This window comes from Myxine glutinosa, chromosome 6 (genome assembly GCF_964187855.1).
Source record: "Myxine glutinosa chromosome 6, kmMyxGlut1.1, whole genome shotgun sequence".
In the NCBI taxonomy this organism is placed as follows: Eukaryota; Metazoa; Chordata; class Myxini; order Myxiniformes; family Myxinidae; genus Myxine; species Myxine glutinosa.
In genome coordinates this window covers 22,459,260-22,483,660 of record NC_136266.1, presented here as the reverse complement: position 1 = coordinate 22,483,660, position 24,401 = coordinate 22,459,260, and the positions used below count along the sequence as shown (strand labels likewise).

The following is a 24,401-nucleotide window of genomic DNA, read 5'->3' as shown; positions in this document are numbered from 1 at the left end:
CCGCGATCCGAGCTGTTAACAATGAGACTAAACCCGATTCTGAGCGGTTCCTAATCGTGCCACAGGTACTCAATTGAGAACAGACGAAAGCGAAGGGATTAAGCCGAAACCAGAAAGAACAGGTGAATTTATTACAAACAAAAAGAGAAAAGTAAAGAATGTACAAGAAAGGAAGAAGAAGCAGGACACAGGGCAGTCTTAAAGCAGTCTTATTCTATACCCCAGACAAACATACACACTCACACAGGGATTGTAGCTGGTAGGTGGTCAGGTAGAGGGTCCGGTGATGGGGTCCAGGCTCCAGGTGAGGCTCCAGTCCAGGCTCCGGTTCAGCGGGCGAAAACCCGGCAGGCAGCTCCGCGTATCTTGGAAACGCGACCGGACCTTACATATAGCGGGGGGGGGGGGGCGGGGGGGCTGGTGTCCCGTACGTGTGCGCTCCTGGACAAGTCTGTTAATAAGCGCGTCTCCAACCAAACTCAAGTGCGCATTTCCCAATCAGACTCGTATAAGCGCGTCTCCAACTAAACTCATATAAGCGCGTCTCCAACCCGAGTCCTTTTTACCGCCAACCTTCCACTCAAGTGCTGCCGTATTTCTCTCTCAAAGGGCTTTGCGTTCGCGCTTATATAACGTGCCACGCGATCGCTACGCAGGCCTCAAGGCCACGCCTGTCGGTGATGTTACATCAGCCCTGGTTGGCTGGTGAAGGCTTACCGGCCACGCCTTTGACGGCTGGTTGACAGGCCACACCTTCTTCTTGGCGTTCCGCCCCCTTTTTCCTCGGGCCTGACCGCATGGTTTATGGTGGCGCTTGAGCGAACGCTAAGGCACCGACTGTAGGGGCGCGTAATGGCGTCGCTTGGAGAGAGAGGTCGCAAAATGGACGGAATGGGCCTAATCTTATTTGATTGACGCAACGCAGATTCAACTATTGGAAACACGGCCTTATCTAAAACACATAATAATGAAATAACTAAAGTCCTATGGTGGCCTACGTGTTGCTTGTGGACTAACTAAGGGTGCTACCTTTAACCTTTAATGTCATATTTACAAGTGATGTCATATTTACAAGTGTGGGTTCTAAAACCGCAACAATATATATATATATAATATGTGTAGTTTTACTTCTCTATTTGGGAGACAAGGGCTTAATATTAATAATAGGTAGCTAGGTCTGACTTCAAAAATTACCATTTGTTCGTGTAGTTACAGTATACGTGAAATCACAAACACAGTATACGTTCATTATTGTTACTCCCGTTTAAATACGGGATGTTTTATCTTAATTGTAAACTACTGAAAAAAACAATGGTGGGGGCATTGCCCCACCTGCCCCCCCCCCCCCCCCATCCCCAAACTCCGCCGGAGCCGGATATATATGTATACATATACGTATATATCCTTATTGGCTTGTCTTAGATTATCCTGAGCATGTAATTGGTTAAACGTGGTGTGAAACCTTTCGATGAATCTCAAATTAATCGAGCTCTTTCAAGGGTGACAGAAAATCATCAATCACGTGACACAATGTGAAATTTCAAGTCCCATGAAGAAGTAAGCAGATGTAATTGATGTAGAAATGAAAAATAATTTGTTTTCTAATGGTAGAGCCATCATTATCCACGTTATTTTCCGAAGCAGACGTCTGTGCACAACCTTGTTGTCATTTGCATGATGGATGAACATATGAGCATGAAAAAAAAGGTCATAAAACGTGACTTTTCGCTTTGTCTCATTTGATTACCGTTTGTGCCCATCAACCCACCTGGAAGTCATTAAAAACTTATTCAATAGCCAAGTCCCAATGACAAACCTTTCCTTGTACCTTTTACATCAAAAGTACACCCTGAATACAAACACAAGAGAATAGTCCAAATGAGTTGGTGTAAGCCCTATGAAGAAGGAATAAGCAGTAGTTCTGTATGATTATTTCTTCTCACCAAATGCATTATGGGTAACATTGCTGTACAAACTGCTAATGAAAGCTTTGTTTGAGAACTTTGCTTTGAGATAGCAAATCAGCATCAAACCTGAAGAAGACTCCCCAATTGTGAAATTTCACCGCGAGGGCAGGGACACAGGTAACCGAGTCTGAGAATGGGGATTTCTTCACACTCATTGGAAATTACTCACCATGTGTCTGGCTGATGCAGCTGGCGAGGGCAAAAGCCAAGGATTTATCCCAGTGATTGTCGAGAGGTTTTCCCACAGAACGAGACTCCTATAATTGTCATTACATCTGCCAAAGGAGGCCAACGTAGGCTTCCGAGAGCTAACATCTACATTCAAAATGCGGCTCGTCAAAACGAATCCACATGGTCCCCACCGAAACAGCACATCCCTGAGGTCAAAACAGAAAGGTTATCTTGTTTTTAAGCCACTGCCTTGAGTGCTCACCGACATGTCCTTCCTTCGCTTAATCCGTGTCTTACCAAGGAGCAGTTGGACCAGCTGTCCGATTAGCATGGAGCAGACGAGGTTCACGTCGTTACCAACGGTCTGCTCCATAAAGGTTTGATCCAGGGTAATAGCTCAGAGGGAACGTTCGAAGCCACGGGCCTGTGAACATTGCCTGCCTTGTTCGGTGCCAAAGGGTTCGAGGCTCGCATGAAATGGTGCATTTATGAAGGAGAAAGGTCGAAGCTGAAGCATGACGTGAACCTGGAGATCACAAGGCAAAGGAAAATGCATGGAATTTTTTTTTTTTTTTAACCAAAAAAACAAACCTGGCATTTTGTAATTCCAGCACACAGGTTTTCATCAACAAAGAAGCCAGAGAACGTTTGGCCTTTTCAGCTCCGATTCATTCATTTTTTATTTGAAATATTAAAATCAATGACTGCATTGAGAAACGTTAAAACAAAAGGAATTGACAACTCTAGCATTTAGAGAGAGAGAAAAAAAAAATGATATCCAAAGGGAGAATTGGGGGTTTTTGGGGGAGTGATTGATGAATAAAAGGGATTTGAGAAAAGAAGGGAAGAGGAGAGGAAAAGTGGAATTGTAGGGGAAGGGAGAAGTGGGGAAAGAGGGAAAGCGAATGTGCAGCACGAGGACGGAGAGGGAATAGGGGGTGGGGGCTAAAATAAAAAGAAGAAGAAGCCTTTTATGTGTACCCAATAGGTCTATAGATTGTTTCTTGATTTACAAACACTGCACCAAAAGTGTTCTCAAATCAATATACGTAGTGCCACAGCAATAGCGGGTTCTCAAATCAATATCCGTGGTGTCACAGTAATAGCGGTTCTCAAATCGATATCCGTGAAGTCACAGCAATAGCAGGTTCTCAAATGAATAATAATCCATGGTGTCACAGCAATAGCGGGTTCTCAAATCAATATCTGTGGTGTCACAGCAATAGCGGGTTCTCAAATCAATAATCCATTAATCCATGGTGTCACAGAAATAGCGGGTTCTCAAATCAATATCTGTGGTGTCACAGCAATAGCGGGTTCCCAAATCAATATAATCCATGGTGTCACAGCGACAGCGGGTTCTCAAATCAATATCCGTGGTGTCACAGCAATAGCGGGTTCTCAAATGAATAATAATCCATGGTGTCACAGCAATAGCGGGTTCTCAAATGAAGAATCCATGGTGTCGCAGCAATAGCGGGTTCTCAAATCAATATCTGTGGTGTCACAGCAATAGCGGGTTCTCAAATCAATAATCCATGTTGTCACAGAAATAGCGGGTTCTCAAATCAAAATCCATGGTGTAACAGCAATAGCGGGTTCTCAAATGAATAATCCATGGTGTCACAGCGATAGCTGGTTCTCAAAACAATATCCGTGGTGTCACAGCAATAGCGGGTTCTCAAATGAATAATCCATGGAGTCACAGCAATAGCGGGTTCTCAAATGAATAATCCATGGTGTCGCAGCAATAGTGGGTTCTCAAATCAATATCCATGGTGTCACAGCAATAGCGGGTTCTCAAATCAATATCTGTGGTGTCACAGCAATAGCGGGTTCTCAAATCAATAATCCATGGTGTCACAGAAATAGCGGGTTCTCAAATCAATATCTGTGGTGTCACAGCAATAGCGGGTTCTCAAATCAATAATCCATGTTGTCACAGCAATAGCGGGTTCTCAAATCAATATACGTAGTGCCACAGCAATAGCGGCTTCTCAAATCAATATACGTAGTGCCACAGCAATAGCGGGTTCTCAAATCAATATCCGTGGCGTCACAGCAATAGCGGTTCTCAAATCAATATCCATGGCGTCACAGCAATAGCGGGTTCTCAAATGAATAATCCATGGTGTAACAGCGATAGCGGGTTCTCAAATCAATATCCGTGGTGTCACAGCAATAGCGGGTTCTCAAATCAATAATCCACAGTGTCACAGCAATAGCGGGTTCTCAAATCAATACACCATGTTGTCACAGCAATAGCGGGTTCTCAAATCAATATCCGTGGTGCCACAGCAATAGCGGGTTCTCAAATCAATAATCCACAGTGTCACAGCAATAGCGGGTTCTCAAATCAATATCCGTGGTGCCACAGCAATAGCGGGTTCTCAAATCAATAATCCACAGTGTCACAGCAATAGCGGGTTCTCAAATCAATATCCGTGGCATCACAGCAATAGCGGTTCTCAAATCAATATCCATGGCGTCACAGCAATAGCGGGTTCTCAAATGAATAATCCATGGTGTAACAGCGATAGCGGGTTCTCAAATCAATATCCGTGGTGTCACAGCAATAGCGGGTTCTCAAATCAATAATCCACAGTGTCACAGCAATAGCGGGTTCTCAAATCAATAAACCATGGTGTCACAGCAATAGCGGGTTCTCAAATCAATATCCGTGGTGTCACAGCAATAGCGGGTTCTCAAATCAATATCCGTGGTGTCACAGCAATAGCGCGTTCTCAAATCAATATCCATGGTGTAACAGCATTAGCGGATCCCAAATGAATAATCCATGGTGTAACAGCAATAGCGGGTTCTCAAATGAATAATCCATGGTGTAACAGCAACAGCGGGTTCTCAAATCAATATCCGTGGTGTCACAGCAACAGCGCGTTCTCATATCAATATCCATGGTGTAACAGCAATAGCGGGTTCTCAAATCAATATCCATGGTGCAACAGCAATAGCGGGTTCCCAAATGAATAATCCATGGTGTAACAGCAATAGCGGGTTCTCAAATCAATAAACCATGGTGTCACAGCAACAGCGGGTTCTCAAATCAATATCCGTGGTGTCACAGCAACAGCGCGTTCTCATATCAATATCCATGGTGTAACAGCAATAGCGGGATCCCAAATGAATAATCCATGGTGTAACAGCAATAGCAGGTTCTCAAATGAATAATCCATGGTGTCACAGCAATAGCGGATTCTCAAATCAATATCCATGGTGTCACAGCAATAGCGCGTTCTGATAACAATATCCATGGTGTAACAGCAATAGCGGGATCCCAAATGAATAATCCATGGTGTAACAGCAATAGCGGGTTCTCAAATGAATAATCCATGGTGTAACAGCAATAGTGGGTTCTCAAATCAATATCCATGGAGTCACAGCAATAGCGGGTTCCCAAATCAATAATCCATGGTGTAACAGCAATAGCGGGTTCTCAAATCAATAATCCATGGTGTCACAGCAATAGCGGGTTCTCAAATCAATAATCCATGGTGTAACAGCAATATCGGGTTCTCCAATCAATATTCCATGTTGTCACAGCAATTGCAGGTTCTCAAATCAATATCCGTGGTGTCACAGAAATAGCGGGTTCTCAAATCAATATCCGTGGTGTCACAGCAATAGCAGGTTCTCAAATCAATAATCGATGGTGCAACAGCAATAGCGGGTTCTCAAATCAATAATCCATGGTGTCACAGCAATAGCGGGTTCTCAAATCAATATCCGTGGCGTCACAGCAATAGCGGGTTCTCAAATCAATATCCATGGTGTCACAGAAATAGCTGGTTCTCAAATCAATATCCGTGGTGTAACAGCAATATCGGGTTCTCAAATCAATATCCGTGGTGTAACAGCAATTGCAGGTTCTCAAATCAATATTCCTTGTTGTCACAGAAATAGCAGGTTCTCAAATCAATATCCGTGGTGTCACAGAAATAGCTGGTTCTCAAATCAATATCCGTGGTGTCACAGCAATAGCAGGTTCTCAAATCAATAATCGATGGTGCAACAGCAATAGCGGGTTCTCAAATCAATAATCCATGGTGTCACAGCAATAGCGGGTTCTCAAATCAATATCCGTGGTGTCACAGCAATAGCGGGTTCTCAAATCAATATCCGTGGTGTCACAGCAATAGCGGGTTCTCAAATCAATATCCGTGGTGTCATAGCAATAGCGGGTTCTCAAATCAATATCCGTGGTGTCACAGCAATAGCGGGTTCTCAAATCAATATCCATGGTGTCACAGCAATAGCGGGTTCTCAAATCAATAATCGATGGTGTAACAGCAATAGCGGGTTCTCAAATCAATATCCGTGGTGTAACAGCAATAGCGGGATCTCAAATCAATATCCGTGATGTCACAGCAATAGCGGATTCTCAAATCAATATCCGTGGTGTCATAGCAATAGCGGGTTCTCAAATCAATATCCGTGGTGTCATAGCAATAGCGGGTTCTCAAATCAATATCCATGGTGTCACAGCAATAGCGGGTTCTCAAATCAATAATCGATGGTGTAACAGCAATAGCGGGTTCTCAAATCAATATCCGTGGTGTCACAGCAATAGCGGGTTCTCAAATCAATAATCCACAGTGTAACAGCAATAGCGGGTTCTCAAATCAATAATCCATGGTGTCACAGCAATAGCAGGTTCTCAAATCAATATTCCACGTTGTCACAGCAATTGCGGATACCTTCATAGAATGTTAGTGAGCACATTTTGCTTTTCAGAAAGCTCAGTGAGGCGTCTCGGGTTTTGGGAAAAATTTATGACGTCTCACACAAGCACAAAAAGTATTAAAAAGAATCTCCATATTGATGAAACATGATCATGAACCTAAAAAGGAGCCATGAACTTAATCAACTTAACCTGACAAGGACACCTCTTTAAAGTATGTCATAAAGAAAACATACACGACAGGTATTAAAAATGAGTTGCTTTTCGTAGAAAGAACCAAACGGTGCTAAAAGCTGAAGAGTGACGTCGTCACTCTAATTTCCATCTTCCTTCTAATTCGAACCCCACCGAGCACTACGAAACACCACAATAGAGTAATAAATAAATAAATAACCATCAGGGGCACGTGTGGCTTCAGTCGGTCAAAATGGTCAACTTTCTCCGTTAGCCGTAATAGTCTTGGAAGCTGCTCGAGCGGACCTCACAGGGGACAGTAGGCCCTGTGGACCGCAAGATAACACCGGCATCTGCTTCTGTAGCGTTTCCATGCTAAAGCGGCGCTATTTGTGCGGTTAGAAAGAGCAAGACACAAATTACACAGCAAATGCCAGGTTTAACCTTTAGATTTGACATCACGCGGGTGGCAAAATGTTTAGAGGTATTATCGCACGCACGGGTACGCAGAATAAGATGCACATTGGTGACCCATCGTCGTCGTCGGGTTCTCGTTCCCATCGCCAATGCAAGGAATCGCATGACAATCCAACATTCGAAGTGGCGGAGGGGAGGGAAGAGAATGGATATTTGAGAAAGTGTTTCCTCGGGGCGTAAATCAGACACATTGTAACCTCTCGCTGGCCCGAAGAGATGCTGACTCAAAGCAGGATTCAACGTGTGATTTGCCCAGGTAAGGATGCGCCCAGACCGTTACAAGGAGATGGGAATAAGAAGTGAGCAATGCAGCAGAACGCGTAATGAGACGATGTGTGTTGTGATTGATAAAAGCTTGCGAAAAATCCGTGACGCATCCTTACTATTCCAAGCAACTATCTCCAAATCCAAGCATCGGATGATTTCTCAACACTATTGATGTGGCCATGCATGGTGGCCAATGATCCTTGTGGGCCCACCACAAAATTATCTGCTCCAGAACACGTCATCATTGGACACAGGACATATATAGGTCAAGCTATAGCCTCTGCAAAGGAATACACAACACACTCCATGCACAAGGTATCATTTGAGTATGAGGCAGCAACTAAGCAGCAAACTAGATTCTCTATCTGTCTGCTATGGGGTTTGACACTTAAAAAAGGGCAATTTAAACAAAACTGCCTTTCTGGTGCGGTGTGGAACTTGTGGTAGGGGTGGCGGGTCATCACACGGTCCTTCGGAGGGAGCAAAGCTGGTCGTCCCTTCTGCAATCACATGGATTTCAAAGATGCTGTGCTTTCGATGATAAAATGACGATTAATGCCGATACAATGGTCCTGTGAATGGATGTCATGGGATATTGATCTGGAGAATCTTCATTCTACATCCATATGAAACTTCCCCAAACAATCCACCCTCACAGACATTACTCATGAGATCGGATAAAATAATCATCAGATCTCATGACAAATCATGATATTTCTGGAAGGGCAAGGTTGCTATCATCATAACATCAGTAGAGAAATAAACGCGGTTATTCAATGTTTATAAGAAGTAATAATCCACTAATTAACAGGATTCACGCACGTTCAATAAAACCACACTTGATTTTCGAAATCCATACTTTTTCTCAACCATCTTTGTCATCCGAATCACAAATGCATGTGACATACCAGACGAGATGACATCATGTGTATATGTATATATATATATACACACAGAGAAAGAAAGTCCTAGCTTGTCACCTGCAATCGGGATGCAAAACACTATTATCAGAACAACTTTACACACAACGACACAACAAAGTATGCAAAGTGATTCATTGGCATGAAAAAATTTAAACATCCCAGTACCAGAAAACTCAGGGAAACACGAATCAAGGGCAATCATTGAAAATGAGGGCGCCATGCTCACGTACGACCTGATGATTCCATCGAGTGTGAACATAGAAACAAAGCATTGCGTCCGGACATTGTACTCGGGAACAAAAAGGAAAATACAGCATTGATGATTGAGATAGTACCCAGCGATTTTGGCCAAAACAACACAAAAATCAAGTAAATGACCAAATACCAGGACCTCAAAAATGAGGTCAAGGGATCGTGGAAGCTGAATAGCGTCGAAATTGTACCAGTGATAATTGGAGCAACAGGAATGATGAAGAAGAACCTCACTGAGATTTTAAAAACCATCCCCGGTAATATTACCAGAAACGAACTACAACCGGAGGCAATCCGGGGTTCGGTGACGATCCTAAAAAGAGAACTTGGAACAAAACTCTGAAAAAGTTGAACAATTTGGTCCATGAACCTTGATCCCTTACCGAAGTGGAGGTGGATGGATACATTGGGTCCTGGGAGGACTCCGTTCCACCTCCTGAAACCCCCAAAAATAAAATGGAGATAACAACCAACGACACACACATGCAGACAGACAGACAGACACACACATACATACACATGCACACATGCATACACACACATGCACACACACACACCATCTCCTCCATGAGTCTTAGATCACTGTACGTAAATTTAAATAAAGAAAATTATGCAGGTTAACGAACTGTATATTTCTCCTTGTCCTTCCAAATTCATGAAATGTATTTCATGTCTATTGAGAAAATGTTTACTTTTGCAAAACTGTGTCCATATATTATCCGAATGCAGAACTATCAAGAAAATGACAAACTTACGCCAGCCCTCCTTTGGATTGTGCTGCCATGAGTTTCCAGGATTGGGCGCCAGCACTGGGACAGCCCAAATAAACCTTGGACATGAAATGGTAGCCTTGTACAACCGGCTCACTTGAGCAGATCGTTACATGATCAAGTCACATGGTCCTTAGAAATTCGTATTTTGCACAGGGAATTGCTCACATAAGGCGGTGAGTAACCGACCTAGTATGGGTATGTATATAATACAGGGATATATGTTTGCAGGGTTTCCCTCACCATGGTTCTGACTCTAAAACTTAATGTGATGAAGAAGATTCACTTGATTACAGGTGGATCAACAACCCCTTCAGAAAACAATGCAGCTCCCCCTACTAGCACCACATTAGAACAACAGGTGAATATGATTATTTATCGGATGTGCTGGTTCCCATGAAGATACCCCGCTGCTCTATATCATATATATATATATATATATTGTTGCGGTTTTGTGTTTTTATAATAAAGGTTCATTTCCCCTCCTAGTTAGTTACACTACAGCATGTAGCCTCGTTTAAAGCTCAGTTATTTCTTAGTAAATGTAAGCGTAGACCTTTCCTGTGTTAGTTTTGCGTTGAGTAGGATAATGAGAATTAGGTGCCTTTACGATGCTTCGATGCTTTTGGTTTTGGCACGAAATACCACGAGGCAGGTCTGAACAAGTCGACCAAGGCCGAAGGAAGGCGGAGGAGGAGCCAACGGTAAGCGCGAGCCGCCAATCAGGGCTCGAGGGGAGTGACTTACCACTGCGGCAAAAGACGGGGTTTGGAACATTCGATTCGGGCTAGGGCAGGGCCATATAACCCTGTGCCCAGAGCCCCCACCTCAGTTCTCAGTTATGAGATGAGTGCAGGGCAAGTCAGATCGGAGTTGGGAGAATACGTGAGTCATCAGTTTAGTCAGAGAGCCAGAGCAGTTCGGGTGAGAAGAGTTACGAATCGGAGTTGTGAGAAAACGCGCGTGAGATTGCATTGTGTTGAGTCATATCGGAGAAACTGAATAACTCCGTGTATACGAACTTTGCCCTGCTCCCCGCGCTCCGCGCAGTATTAATCGCGGCTGTAAAGAGAGACCCGCGCCGGGCCACAGACGCACGTATTTTCCCGCCTGCCTGCCTTTGCCGATATACGCGCCGCGAGGATTTTCCCGCCTGCTTGCCTTCGCCAGGATACGTGCTGTGACCGCCAGAGGGCCACGCCGGGTGAGCTGTTCTTGGAGCGACTGAAGCAGGTGCGTCCGGCACACGAACATTCTTCCTCCATCTCCCTGTGTGTGTAAGTGGGCCCAATGTCTGGGGAATAAGTTAAGACTGCTTAAGTCCTGCCCTGTGTCTCTTCTTCCACCAAATCATTGTAAATAGTGTAATAAATCTGTTCTTCCTTCTGATTTGACCGTCTTGTGTTTTCCATCATTGACTGAGCATGGTACGAATTAGATCGCTCTGATTGGGTTCTATAAGAAAGTTAACAGCATGGGTCACGTGGTACGCCATCCGATCGGGCGTACGGCGTACGCAATCACGCGTGGTTCGTGCGACTCGATCCCCGCTTCCGCTGCGGCGTGGGTACTCAAGGTACGTGCAAAATTGTCCCGAGACCCTTTTCCACGTCTGCCCGGAAGTGGCGACTCAGTCTCGCGGTTTCGAAGACCCGGAGAGAAAAAGGGGCTTAATCTCACCTTTGTAAGGCAACGGGCTTCGGAAAACCGCAACAATACATATATATGAATTCATATTGCTCTATATCATGGAGGTTTTCATTTATTTTACATGGACTAGGTCTCAGGGAGAACCGCGCACACATCCTAACAAGTCTACGAGGTGACAATGGACTTGACTTCAGATAAAAAGCCGCTGACCTGGAGTGCAATGACGTAACTTCCCAGCAAGAGAATTCTCTGCCAGCGACGCCATGTTTGTGACGTCACATTTCCCTAAGCAATCACTCTGGTAATTAAGGATAAATATCACCCTCCCTCCCCTCCTTGAGGGATGTCAATCGACAGGGTTTATGTGTGCTTTACCCTCTAAATGCTGAGCGTCAAGCGAGGAGGCCCAATGAACCATTTTTAAAGCCTTTGGTATGAGTCTTGACTATCGTAGCACCGGGTGTGCTTGAACCAATAGCTTTAGCAAATATCAACACCTTTTGTGGCTTTCATGATACTTCAAGGAAAGCTATTAACACATAAGACACTTTCACATATGAATCGGGCAAGAACATTCCGAATATTCAACACAGCAGCATGGAGAGGTTTTGCATTCAGCGACAATAAAACGAACAAGATAATCTGCCGTTACAAGCTCAAGCTGCTTTTGTGCCGATGATGAAGAAGAAACAATTCCAGAATGCTTCGATAATCCTGCGGCTTTATCCTGGCTCAGCTACTTGCACTCCCAGCAGATTTTTAAATACCACAGCATTCAAACACCCTCAGGGAATCAGCTTTGCTTCATTTTACCCCGTGCAGATACTTATTCATAAAAGCCACTTTCAAAGTACCCTGGTAAAATGGGCTAACATAAATGTATACACAGGAGGAGGCCATTTGGACCATCATGCCTGTCTCTGACTGTGTGTGTGTACACATGACCAATATATATATATATATATATATATATATATATATATATATATATATATCATATATATATATATATATATATATATATATATATATATATATATATATATATATATGTATACACACACACACACACATATACATACACCACATGACCAAAAGTATGTGGACACCCGAACATCGAACATCTTATTCCAAAATAATGGGTATTAATATGGAGTTGACCCCCCCTTTGCTGCTATAACAGCCTCCACTCTTCTGGGAAGGCTTTCCACTAGATGTTTGTCATTGTATGCTGTAGCATTAAGATTTCCCATCACTGAACTAAGGGACCTAGCCCGAACCATGAATAACAGCCCCAGACCATTATTCCTCCTCCACCAAACTTTACAGTTTGCACTATGCATTCGGGCAGGTAGCGTTCTCCTAGCATCAGCCAAACACAGATTCGTCCGTCGGATTGCCGGATAGTGAAGCGTGATTCATCACTCCTGAGAACGCGTTTCCACTGCTCCCGAGTCCAATGGCGAGAGCTTTACACCACTCCAGCCGACGCTAGGCATTGCGCATGGTGATCTTAGGCTTGCGTGCGGCTGCTCGGCCATGGAAACCCATTTAATAAAGCTCCCGACGAACAGTTGTTGTGCTGACATTGCTTCCAGAGGCATTTTGGAACTCAGTCGTGAGTGTTGCAACCAAGGACAGACGATTTTTACACGATATGTGCTTCAGCACTCGGCGGTCCCGTTCTGTGAGCTTATGTAGCCTACCACTTCGCGGCTGAGCTGCTGTTGCTCCTAGATGTTTCCACTTCACAATAACAGCACTTACAGTTGACCAGAGCAGCTCTAGCAGGGCAGAAATTTGACGAACTGACTTGTTGGAAAGGTGGCATCCTATGACGGTGCCACGTTGAAAGTCACTGAGCTCTTCAGTACGGCCTATTCTACTGCCAATGTTTGTCTATCGAGATTGTATGGCTGTGTGCTTGATTATATATACCTGTCAGCAAAGGGTGTGGCTGAAACAGCCGAAACAGAAGCGATGTCCACATACTTTTGATCATGTAGTGTATATATATACAACAACAGGGTGTTCGACATATATGTCGACAACACGAGTCTGGAGGCAACAGCGTAGAAAAAATAAAAACGAGCAAGGTCTTCCATGAAGGTCTTCCATCCAAACACAAACAGGATTCGACTCCACTTTGCTTCCAGGATGCAATGGGACTTGGTGCATTCAAGCTATTTCAGTCGTCGGCCAACGTTACGCAGTGCGGCGTCACTGGCATCACCATCGTAGGGTAAAGCAACGGAGAAAAAACCTGTGACCGAGAATGTCACACGACCTTAACGGTGAAACTTTGATAGTTGATACCGAGCTCAGCAACATATGGGGGCAAGCAAGGCGTAATAAGCGGGTTCACGCATCTTGCAACAGCAAACATAATGGTGTGAACAACTGTTGCCATGACTAATGGTTTGGTTTCCAGAAGGTTGTGCAGATGGCACATGAGGTTCTTAGGGCTGGCAAGGATGGTCTAGAGTCTAGACTCGACAGGTACAGGTACAGGTACAGGTACACGCACACGCGCATACATACACACACACACACACCTCTGAGCAGTCTCACCTGAGTTCAAATTGCATGCCAGCCATAAACCATCATATTGGTGTTTCATCATATTGGCAATTTGGATGGACGTTAAGCTGGCCGTCCCGTCTGCCAGCATTACTTGGTGGATGTTAAAGATCTCACGGTGTCCTTCGCAACCGAAGTGGAGCTATCGCAGGCACTCTGAAGCAATTGTAAAATTCCTGCTCTAACTTACAGGGGGCACTACATCGGCAGCACAGCTGCGACCCCAGGAAATTAGGCTACCCGCAGGCACATGCTGCATATAAAAGAAGAAGAAGAAGTGGAGGAGGGAGAAGAAGAGGAAGAGGAGGGAGAAGAGGTGGAAGAAGAAGAAGAAAATATCATTTAGCAAGAGGCTGAAGATTCCAGGTGGACGACATGCCGCATGACAATCTCACCGAACACGCGTGGCCAGCAAAGGATAACGAACGGAACATTCACATGAAAGCACTCGGATTGTTGAGGTTTTCACAACTAACGTCCTTAATATTATGTTTCGATTTACCACTCCTTTTAATTAAAAAGAAAAACATCAAATTTCGAGATTAGATCGCCTTGAAGTATAATTGGCATCAAATGTGTCTGGAAGAGATTGCTTTAGAATCATTGGCATCCTCAAATTAGGGACAACTCAAAGGGATGCATCCAAAGAAGAGCAAACCAGTGATGAGGAAACCGAGGAATATATGTATATGTATGTGTGCCTGTGTATGTGCATGTGTGTATGTATATCTGTGTGTATGTATATGTATGTGTGTCTGTGTATGTGCATGTGCATGTGTGTATGTATATCTGTGTGTATGTATATGTATGTGTGTCTGTGTATGTGCATGTGCATGTGTGTATGTATATCTGTGTGTATGTATATGTATGTGTGTGTGTATGTGTATATGTATGTGTGTATGTATATCTGTGTGTATGTATATGTATGTGTGTCTGTGTATGTGCATGTGCATGTGTGTATGTATATATGTGTGTATGTATATGTATGTGTGTGTGTATGTGTATATGTATGTTTGTATGTATATCTGTGTGTAGTTATATGTATGTGTGTCTGTGTATGTGTGTCTGTGTATGTGCATGTGCATGTGTGTATGTATATCTGTGTGTATGTATATGTATGTGTGTGTGTATGTGTATATGTATGTGTGTAGGTATATCTGTGTGTATGTATATGTATGTGTGTCTGTGTATGTGCATGTGCATGTGTGTATGTATATCTGTGTGTATGTATATGTATGTGCGTGTGTATGTGTATATGTATGTTTGTGTGTATATCTGTGTATATGTATATGTATGTGTGTCTGTGCATGTGCATGTGTGTATGTATATCTGTGTATATGTATGTGTGTCTGTGCATGTGCATATGTATATCTGTGTATATGTATATGTATGTGTGTCTGTGCATGTGCATGTGTGTATGTATATCTGTGTATATGTATATGTATGTGTGTGTGTGTGTGTGTATATGTGTGTGTGTGTGTGTGTGTGTGTGTGTGTGTGTGTGTGTGTGTGTGTGTGTGTGTGTGTGTGTGTGTGTGTGTGTGTGTGTGTGTGTGTGTGTGTGTAATTATTATTAGTTACAATTCGTTATTGTAATTCCAGGTTACAATACACGACACACACGCACGGACACCTGTAATTCTAGGTCACGTGACTGTCATCGGTGTCTCGTGGAATGATTCGTTGGGCGGATTTACGCAAATGTAATCACAGGGAAATGCATCATCAATCACATGTCGAAGACGCTCTCAAATCAATGAAGACGAATTTGCATATCATATGTGCCTTCATATACAATCAATCTCTTATTAATGCCATTTTACAGGTGAAATAAAAATAACAACATTTACTAAATCGATAAAACCCTTTCATTCCCGACTATGAATGCAACATGTTACAACAAACCCAAGATGAGGAAAGGATTAGGAGGAGGAAGAAGAAGAAGCCTTTCCCGATGAATCGGGTCATTTGCCATCCCGCATGAAATCCCTACAAGGTGTGTCACTGTGTCTCAACGTGTTTCTGCACCAGTCGATTGTATTTGATGGGTCAGGTGATCAAAAAGACCTTCAAAGGTCTCCCTTCAGACGCACACCAATGAGCTCGAGGATCGAAGCGACAACACGTCAATGCGATGATGTCTATGAATGGAGTGAAGCATCACCGGCGGTTTGCACCTCGTACGATACACCTATAGCAGTTTTCATCGACCTATGATGGGGTATCCTTCATGCGAACATCCCGCTGGACCAAAACCCAACTTTGCAAAGGATGAGCGCGTGTATACCTGCTGCAGGTAACCATCGCGCCGCTCTGGGAGCACGTGGTACTTACACCTACCCCCCACCCCCAAAATAAATTAAAAGGTGAATGAATCATTTCAATGAGAACAGATCCTCCTGCCCGGGTTACCTTTTTTAACCCGTGGATCCAAATAGAAGGACTATAGAGGTGTAGACCCTCTCGAAGGATCGGACAGGTTGATGAACGTGTTGCGTAAGCATTTGACGCTTTGGGTGCTCACCTGCATAATTACACGTTCCGAGGTGAGAAAGCGCAAGGTGATGGCGAGCGGGATTGGGGTGGGGAGAGGGGTGATGTGGGGGTGACGTGGAGAGGGGGAGTGATGTGGGGATGATGAGGCGCATGTGGGGATGATGGGGCGCACGTGGGGGTGATGGCGAGTGGGATTGGAGTGGGGTGGGGTGGGGAGGGGAGGGGGGTGATGTGGGGGTGACGTGGAGAGGGGGGTGACGTGGAGGGGGGGGTGATGTGGGGATGATGGGGCGCACGTGGGGGTGATGTGGGGATGATGGGGCGCACGTGGGGGTGATGTGGGGATGATGGGGCGCACGTGGGGGTGATGGCGAGCGGGATTGGGGTGGGGAGGGGGGTGATGTGGGGATGATGAGGCGCACGTGGGGGTGATGTGGGCGCACGTGGGGGTGATGGGGCGCACGTGGGGGTGATGTGGGCGCACGTGGGGGTTATGGGTTGCACGTGGGGGTGATGGGGCGCACGTGGGGGTGATGGGGCGCACGCGGGGGTGATGGGGCGCACGTGGGGGTGATGGGGCGCACGCACCGCCGATAAGATCCACGGCTCGGGGGCTCCGCCCTCCGACTCACCCTCAATGCAGATGACATGCTCACGGAGCTGGCTGTGCAGGAGCGGCTCCTCGACTCGCTCGAGTAGGTCGTAGATGGCGTAAATGTTCGGGTGAACACTCTCGAAACGCCGGATCTCCGCGCGGATCGCCGTTGAGTTCGAGAGCTGCAACTGTTGGAAGCAGCTCATGGTGCGTGCTTCTCTCGACCGATCATGCGCTGCAAATCGCCCGCGCCATGACGGAAATGCGAGCCGGAGGGTCCGCCGTGCGGGGAAACTCGACCGAGCTCCGTCCGTCCTGTCCCTCCAAGCCCCGCACCGCCGCGGGGACTCCCGACGCCGCGTCTGTCCCGCCAGGGCCACGCCCCTCACCCCACGAGAGCTCTAACGCCACGCCCCCCACCTCACGAGAGCTCGATCGCCACGCCTTGCCTCTCCGTCGCTGACAAGCTCCGCCCTCGTCTCGTTTTCCCGTTCAATTCAGCCACGCCCCTCAACCACTCAATTACCTAATCCACGTCCACCAAAAGCAACAACAATTCTGCGTCAAATCGCTTGTGTCTTTTTCGATATTCCTCAAAGCAATTAAAGGGATCATTAAAAGTTCTCTTAATATCTTGGTACCCACACTCGCCTCTCAGCTGTTTAGCCCGGGTTCGAATCCCGACCAGGCTAATAAACGGCCATCCCGATCGGTGTTGCACAGACAGTGAATCATCAATGTCCCTCGGATGGACGTTAAACGGGTGTCCCGTTTGCTCTCTGCCACCATAAGTTGGTGGACGTTAAAGATCCCCCGGTGTCCTTCGACAAGAGTCGGTGAGCTATCGCAGGCACCCTGAACAAATTACAAATTACTGCCTTAACCTTAGTCGAACGTCAGGCCTGGCCAGCCGGTTCGTGAAAGACACGGGCCAAGCTTCACCCGGCCAACCCCACAAGAACGTGCGAATAGTTGTGGCTGCTCAAGAAGATTCAAGGTTCTCAAGATTGTATTGACGAAGGGTGATCAGTAAGACACGTGAAGGTATTGTTACGGTGCTCGGACAGGAATCCCGCTCCGGAACACCGAATGTGTTATGGCTTGGGGTTCGGGTTTACTACGAGGGGGTTAATCTCCATTCCCTCCTGAACGTACCGGACCTACGGCTGTCGCGCACGAATAACTTAGTACTTAGCAGGTTGCGAACCAGCAACTCCGAACACCGATTGATTCGTCGCGCGATTTCTTACCTGTACCACGTGACGGTCCCAGTCAGGGTAATGTACCGTACGTACCCTCCGGCGGTTTCCTTTGTTCCTTGACGGAAATTTAGACAGTCGAGCGAAAACCGATGGTAACCACCTGGGTAATGCTAAAGCCGTTATGGTCAATGTTAACCTGGATACAAACAATGGTGGATCAATGGAGAAGAGACATTCACGGACAGAGAGAAAAGGAAAACGTTTTAACAACTTGATTTATTACAGATATTTACAATGTGATTATTTCAATAGCAAAGAAAAAGGGACGAGAAGCAGAAACTTAGCTTATTCTACGCCTTATGACGATTACTACAGATAAACATCACATGAGCGAGTTGGGAAAGAAAACCAATCTTGGGATTGAGCAGAATCCCCATATCCCCCCCCCCCCTTGCCCCAAAACAGGAAGTTGAGTCTGAAAAACAGGAAGTGAAACCGGAAGTGTTCGAATTAATAATTAATTAATTTACTTTATTTATTTATTTCATTTTCACATTTCCACATTTTCCCAAATTTCCAAAATTTCCAAAATTTCTAAAATAATTTCACAATTTCTGATTTTCCGATTTTCCCGATTTTACGATTGCCATTTTTACGATCCTCCAAAATTTCCAAAATGTCAAATTTCCGATTATCATTTTTCTCGATTTTCCCGATTTTATATCATATGAAAATGAAATTCTGAGCCAAAAAATAATTGATTTTTAGTTTAAAGAACATTTCTATGATATAAAGAGCAATGAATGCACCATATTGCGATGATTGTAAGCATGAATATCATAAGCGTGCTTGGACACGACATCTAAAAACAAAGAAGCATACACGAAATACTGGAGAACGACCTCCTGCGTCTAATGTTATATATTATGATGCCTGCTCTAAAGATGTCTCAAAGTCATATTATAACACCCATCTAAAAGCAATCATTCATATGAATTGGAATGTCCCGCGATGAAGCTAACTCCAAGGGCCTTTCACTCACTCACCGCAGGCAGGTTGGTGGTCTTTCCGTCTTCTACCGACTCCTCTCTGGCCTTCCCCCCCCCCCCCCCCCCCGCTCTCTCTGGGCTCTGTCCCCCAAACATTCCTACAGGTCGTACAAGATCTGCCTGCAACCCTCTTCTGGTTAAACTGCCAAAATCAAGACTTTCTGCTCACCTTCACTCCTTCATTCCTCTTTTCCCCTGCCTCTGGAACAAACTCCCTCACTCTCTTCAATCCCACTCCACCCTCCAGGTCTTTAAAACAGCTGTTCACCACCATCTATCCAAAACCTTGATCTTTTCTAACCCCGCTAATTTCACCCAAAATCCTACACTTTTTTGAAATACCAACTTCTGTCCTGGAAGTCCTTGGTCTCCTTGTGTTTTACACCTCTCCCCCCCCCCCCCCTTCCCACGCCTCCTCCCCCCAGGCCCTCTCCCTCCCGCGCTTCTCCCTGCTCTCAGGTGTTGTGGTTGTGTGCTTCCCCTCCTCTCCCCATCTTGTCTCCCGCTCCCTCTTTTTGTATGTCTGGTTGATTTGCTTGTGAAATAAATGTTAGCTCTTTCACGAGCCTCGATTCAGTATACAAAAAAAATAAATAGACGAAATACTGAAGAACTACCTCCTGCGTAAATGATAAATACTGTGATGTTTGCTCTAAGCGTATCCTGAAGAAGAACTTTCTTAGACATACTACTCGATCAAAAAAACGCATGAAGTTGCTTGGATACTATATTAAAGACACTGATGGGGCATATAAAGCCCCAGTCATACCGGCCATTTTCAGGCCACGAATCGCCACGACCTAAGATCGGGGCGACATTCTTGGCCAGATCGTATTGGGGTCCTGGCGATTCCTGGATGATCGGGGGTGTACTTGGCAGTTCGGGTCGAGACGGGAAGCCGCCCCGACAATTTTGAACTGTTCAAAATTATCGTGGCGATTCGTGGCGTTTTTCAAACTCTTGCTGCTGTCTGGAGGGTGTCGTACGGGCGCATGTGGGCATCGGGAAAATGGTCGTGGAGTGTCTTGCGGCGGTCGGGAAACTTGGCTGCCACGATTCGCTCTGCATCCAGCAAGCACTGATACGACCGCCATACGTCCTCACATGGACGCCGTACGACTGCCATCACGATCTTCCAAGAATTGCCCCGATCCGTCCCGACCACGTTCGCGCAGCAGTACGACGACTCACGATCATTGCCGATCTCTCATGAATTAACAAGACTCCGCCAAGACTGCCGTAAGCATGCAGTAAGCACCAGTAGGCGCCAGTACGACCTGTCACAAGACCGGGTATATATAGGCGATCCCCGGCGGCGAAATCATTTCATCTCCTGATTCCAAGCTGGTCACATCGATCACATCCAAGCTGGTCACGGCGGCCGCGTGATTGTGCACGTCTTCCTGGATCCCCTCCCCCTCTTCCTGGCTGGCGGCATCATTGGAAGGCTTGGAGTTGATGATTTATATAAACGACATACAAAAATAACGTGAATTAGCGTCGTCTGAATTTTAAGATCGTAGTTAGGTCGGCGCGATTCTTGGCCGTTCTTATATAGGGCAAGGACGGCCGCTGCGCAGTCGGGCTCGGACAGGTGGGCACGTACGCGTGCGTACTGCGGTCGTAGTGAGGTCGTAGTGCCGTCGTAGTGCGGTCGGGGTGGATCGGGGCGGATCGGGGTGGATCGGGGCGAAGACGTGTGGGCACGGGCTAGGACTTGTGGCGATCTTGCCGCGCACTTGGCGGATCGGGCTTTGTCGGCGCGGCGGTCACGGCGCGATCGTACGGGAGTCGTGGCAGGGGTGTTTTGGTATGACTGTGGGAAAATTTACAGCCGATCTTGCCGAAAAGTCGTGTTGGTGCGGGGAATCGCCAGATCGGGGGTGATCGGGGCGATTCGTGGCCACTCAAATCCGGTATGACTGGGGCTTAAGAATCATATTAAAATAAGGGAGTTTATTTATAAACCCCCAGAACCAACAACAATAATGAAGGAGCTTGGAACAGTCAAGCCCGTCATTGAAATGTATGTAAAGGGCGCGTTAATCAAGTTGAGGGGTGTTAAGGTTCACATGGGTGTAAAAATGGAATTGATAAAAAAGAATGTTGAAAATAAAGATGCCGAAAAAGGAGATATTGGAAAAAAGGATTTTGTAATAACTCGTTATATAAGAACACCCCCCAACCTTATTCTATCATTCCAAGATTTCTTATCATCAGATGTTTATAGCGATCTTGAAAAACAGGAGCTGAATGCAGATCATACACTTGTGGGCAGTGGCTTTACTATTACTAAAATATTTTTCATAGATATACACATTCTAAAGGCAGATCCCATGAAAGCCTCTTCTTACATTGATTTACCAAGAAAGATAAACTTTAAAAGGCGGTTATTAACATTCAAAACGTTGATAATAAATGTTTCCTATGGGGTGTTCTCGCACACCTTCACCCGCAAGATCAACATTCCGAAAAAGTATCTCATTACAAGAAATACGAGAATACACTTTGTGTTGGAGGCTTAAAATACCCAATGAGGTTGAGGGATATTCCTATATTTGAGAAAATGAATAATTTATCTATTAACATACAGTCATGTGAAAAAGTAAGTACACCCCATGTAACGTTTTGACTTTTTCAACATATTTCAACATACAGCTATTTGATCTTCATTTCAACAATATTGAGAGATAAAGGTGATATAATATAACAAATATCATGGATCATTTACATTTTGTAGTCCATTGTATAATTTAAATAAACATAAATGCAAATTTCGAATGTGGAAAAAGTAAGTACACCCTTGGCTCTAATAAGTGGTATTGCCCCCTTTGGCAGAAACAACCTCAAGTAGGCATTTCTTATAACTGTCTACCAGTCTCTGACATCGACTGGGAGAAATGTTTGCCCACTCCTCCATGCAGAATTCTTTCAGCTGTGCGATGTTTGAGGGGTTTCTTGCATGCACACCTCGTTTCAAATCCGCCCACAACATCTCGATGGGATTTAGATCCGAGCTTTGACTTGGCCATTCCAGAACCAGCCATTTCCTTCTTTTCAGCCATTCCTTGGTGGATTTACTGGTATGTTTAGGGTCATTGTCATGTTGCAAGGTCCACCTTCGGTTGAGCTTCAACATTCCGACAGATGGCCTCAAATTTATCCTCAAGCACCCTTTGGTACAATGAAGAATTAATAGTGTATTCTATGATGGTGAGCTGCCCAGGCCCTGATGCAGCAAAGCTGCCCCAAACCATAATATTTCCACCACCATGCTTTACAGTTGGTATCAGGTTCTTGTGGTCAAAAGCTGTCTTTGGTTTTCGCCAAACATGTCTTCAGGTACTGTGGCCAAATAGCTCTACCTTTGACTCATCTGTCCAGAGCACATTGTTCCAGAAGTGCTGGTCTTTGCCTAGGTGTTCATTGGCAAACCTTTGTCTTGCGCTGATGTTCTTTCTGGACAGCAAAGGTTTCCTCCTGGCACACCTCCCATGTAGATCAAATTTGTGCAGCCTCCTACTAATGGAAGACTCGTGCACTTTGACATCAACAGTGGCAAGAGCTACCTGTAGGTCCCGTGATAACATTCTTGGGTTCTTAGAGACTTCTTTCATCACCTTGCGGTCTGCTCTCGGGCTGAACTTGCTGGGGCGGCCTGGCCTGAACAAGTTGGCAGTTGTTTGGAATCTTCTCCTCTTGTAGATGATCTTCCGGACAGTCTAATGATTGATTTCAAATTGTTTGGAGATCTTTTTAAAGCCCTTCCCAGACTCTTAGGCATCTATAACCTTCTTTTCTGAAGGCTTCAGACAGCTCTTTTGATCTCGGCATGGTGATGCCACACACTTCAACAACAAAGAGCAAACCAAACTAAATGTCTGAGGTTTAAATAAGACAGGTTCCTCCAAGATCCTCTCTAACGATGTTCTAATCATTTGCACCTGAGCTGGTGCACCTGATTCTAATTTTAGGTATTTGAAGTAGTGATAAATGTAGGGGTGCACCTGAGCTGGTGCACCTGATTCTAATTTTAGGTATTTGAAGTAGTGATAAATGTAGGGGTGCACCTGAGCTGGTGCACCTGATTCTAATTTTAGGTATTTGAAGTAGTGATAAATGTAGGGGTGTACTTACTTTTTGCACATGCGAAATTTGCATTTATGTTTATTAACTCAACTGGACTATCGTCCAGTTGAGTTCATCACATACTGAACCCTCCGGCGTCCGTCGTCTGTCGTCGTCGTCGTCTGTCGTCTGTCGTCCGTTAACTTTTCGACGTTAACACTCCAGCATCCACAAATATCAACCGATTCTGATCAAACTTGACATGCAGCATCCTTGCCCCAATGACCAGGATGGTATTACATTTCAGCCCGATCCGTTGAAAAATGGCGGACTTACGCGATCATTTTGTTTTTGGTCATGAAAACGACGTTAACACTCTAGCGTCCACAAATATGAACAGATTTTTATCAAACTTAGAATGTTTAACCCTTACCAGACAAGGTAGGTTGCTATTGCATTCCAACCCGATCCGTCACAAAATGGGCGCCATCGGCCGCCATATTGTTTTCTGCTCCGAAACGACGTTAAGACTTTAATGTCCACAAATATTTATGGATTTTGATCAAACTTGGTGTGTGAGACTCTTACCACACAAGGTAGGTGGCTATCGCATGTCAACCCGATCTGTCACAAAATGGCCGCCATAGGCCGGCATATTTTTTTCAGCTCTTAAGAAAAGCACAAGAATTTAGGATGCTGAAACTGAGAAAGAAGTGAACACAACATTTACGGAAGTGAAATGTATATATAGAAATTGACAAAAATCTTTTTAATTTTAGGATGCCGAACCTGAAGAACAAGAGTGCACGTCTAAAAGACTCAAAGCAATTAAACAAAATGATCTTCCATTTGGTGGTGTCCATTTGATACTTGTTGGAGATCTGTATCAGCTTCAGCCAGTAATGGATGGATGGATCTTTGAATCTTCAAAGGAAGGTGCGTAAGTTCTCGCAACAAACTTGTGGAAGGAATACTTTACTATGCATGAGCTTACCCAGATCATGAGACAGAGAGATGACACAATGTTTTCAGACCTACTAAATAGACTCCGTGAAGGACAA

General features: G+C 45.0%; 1 protein-coding gene across 3 annotated transcripts in view; it reads right to left on the bottom strand.

The window, feature by feature from the left end:
- Nucleotides 1-17,378, bottom strand: part of LOC137429645 (arf-GAP with GTPase, ANK repeat and PH domain-containing protein 1) — a 644,187-nt gene extending 626,809 nt beyond the window's left edge. For all 3 annotated transcript variants that reach the window (XM_078779671.1, XM_078779672.1, XM_078779673.1), the window contains exon 1: nucleotides 17,059-17,378. In XM_078779671.1, the coding sequence (XP_078635797.1) occupies nucleotides 17,059-17,227 (169 nt within the window). In that variant the 5' untranslated portion in view covers nucleotides 17,228-17,378. The remainder of the gene's footprint in view (nucleotides 1-17,058) is intronic.
- Nucleotides 17,379-24,401: the final 7,023 nt, after the last annotated feature.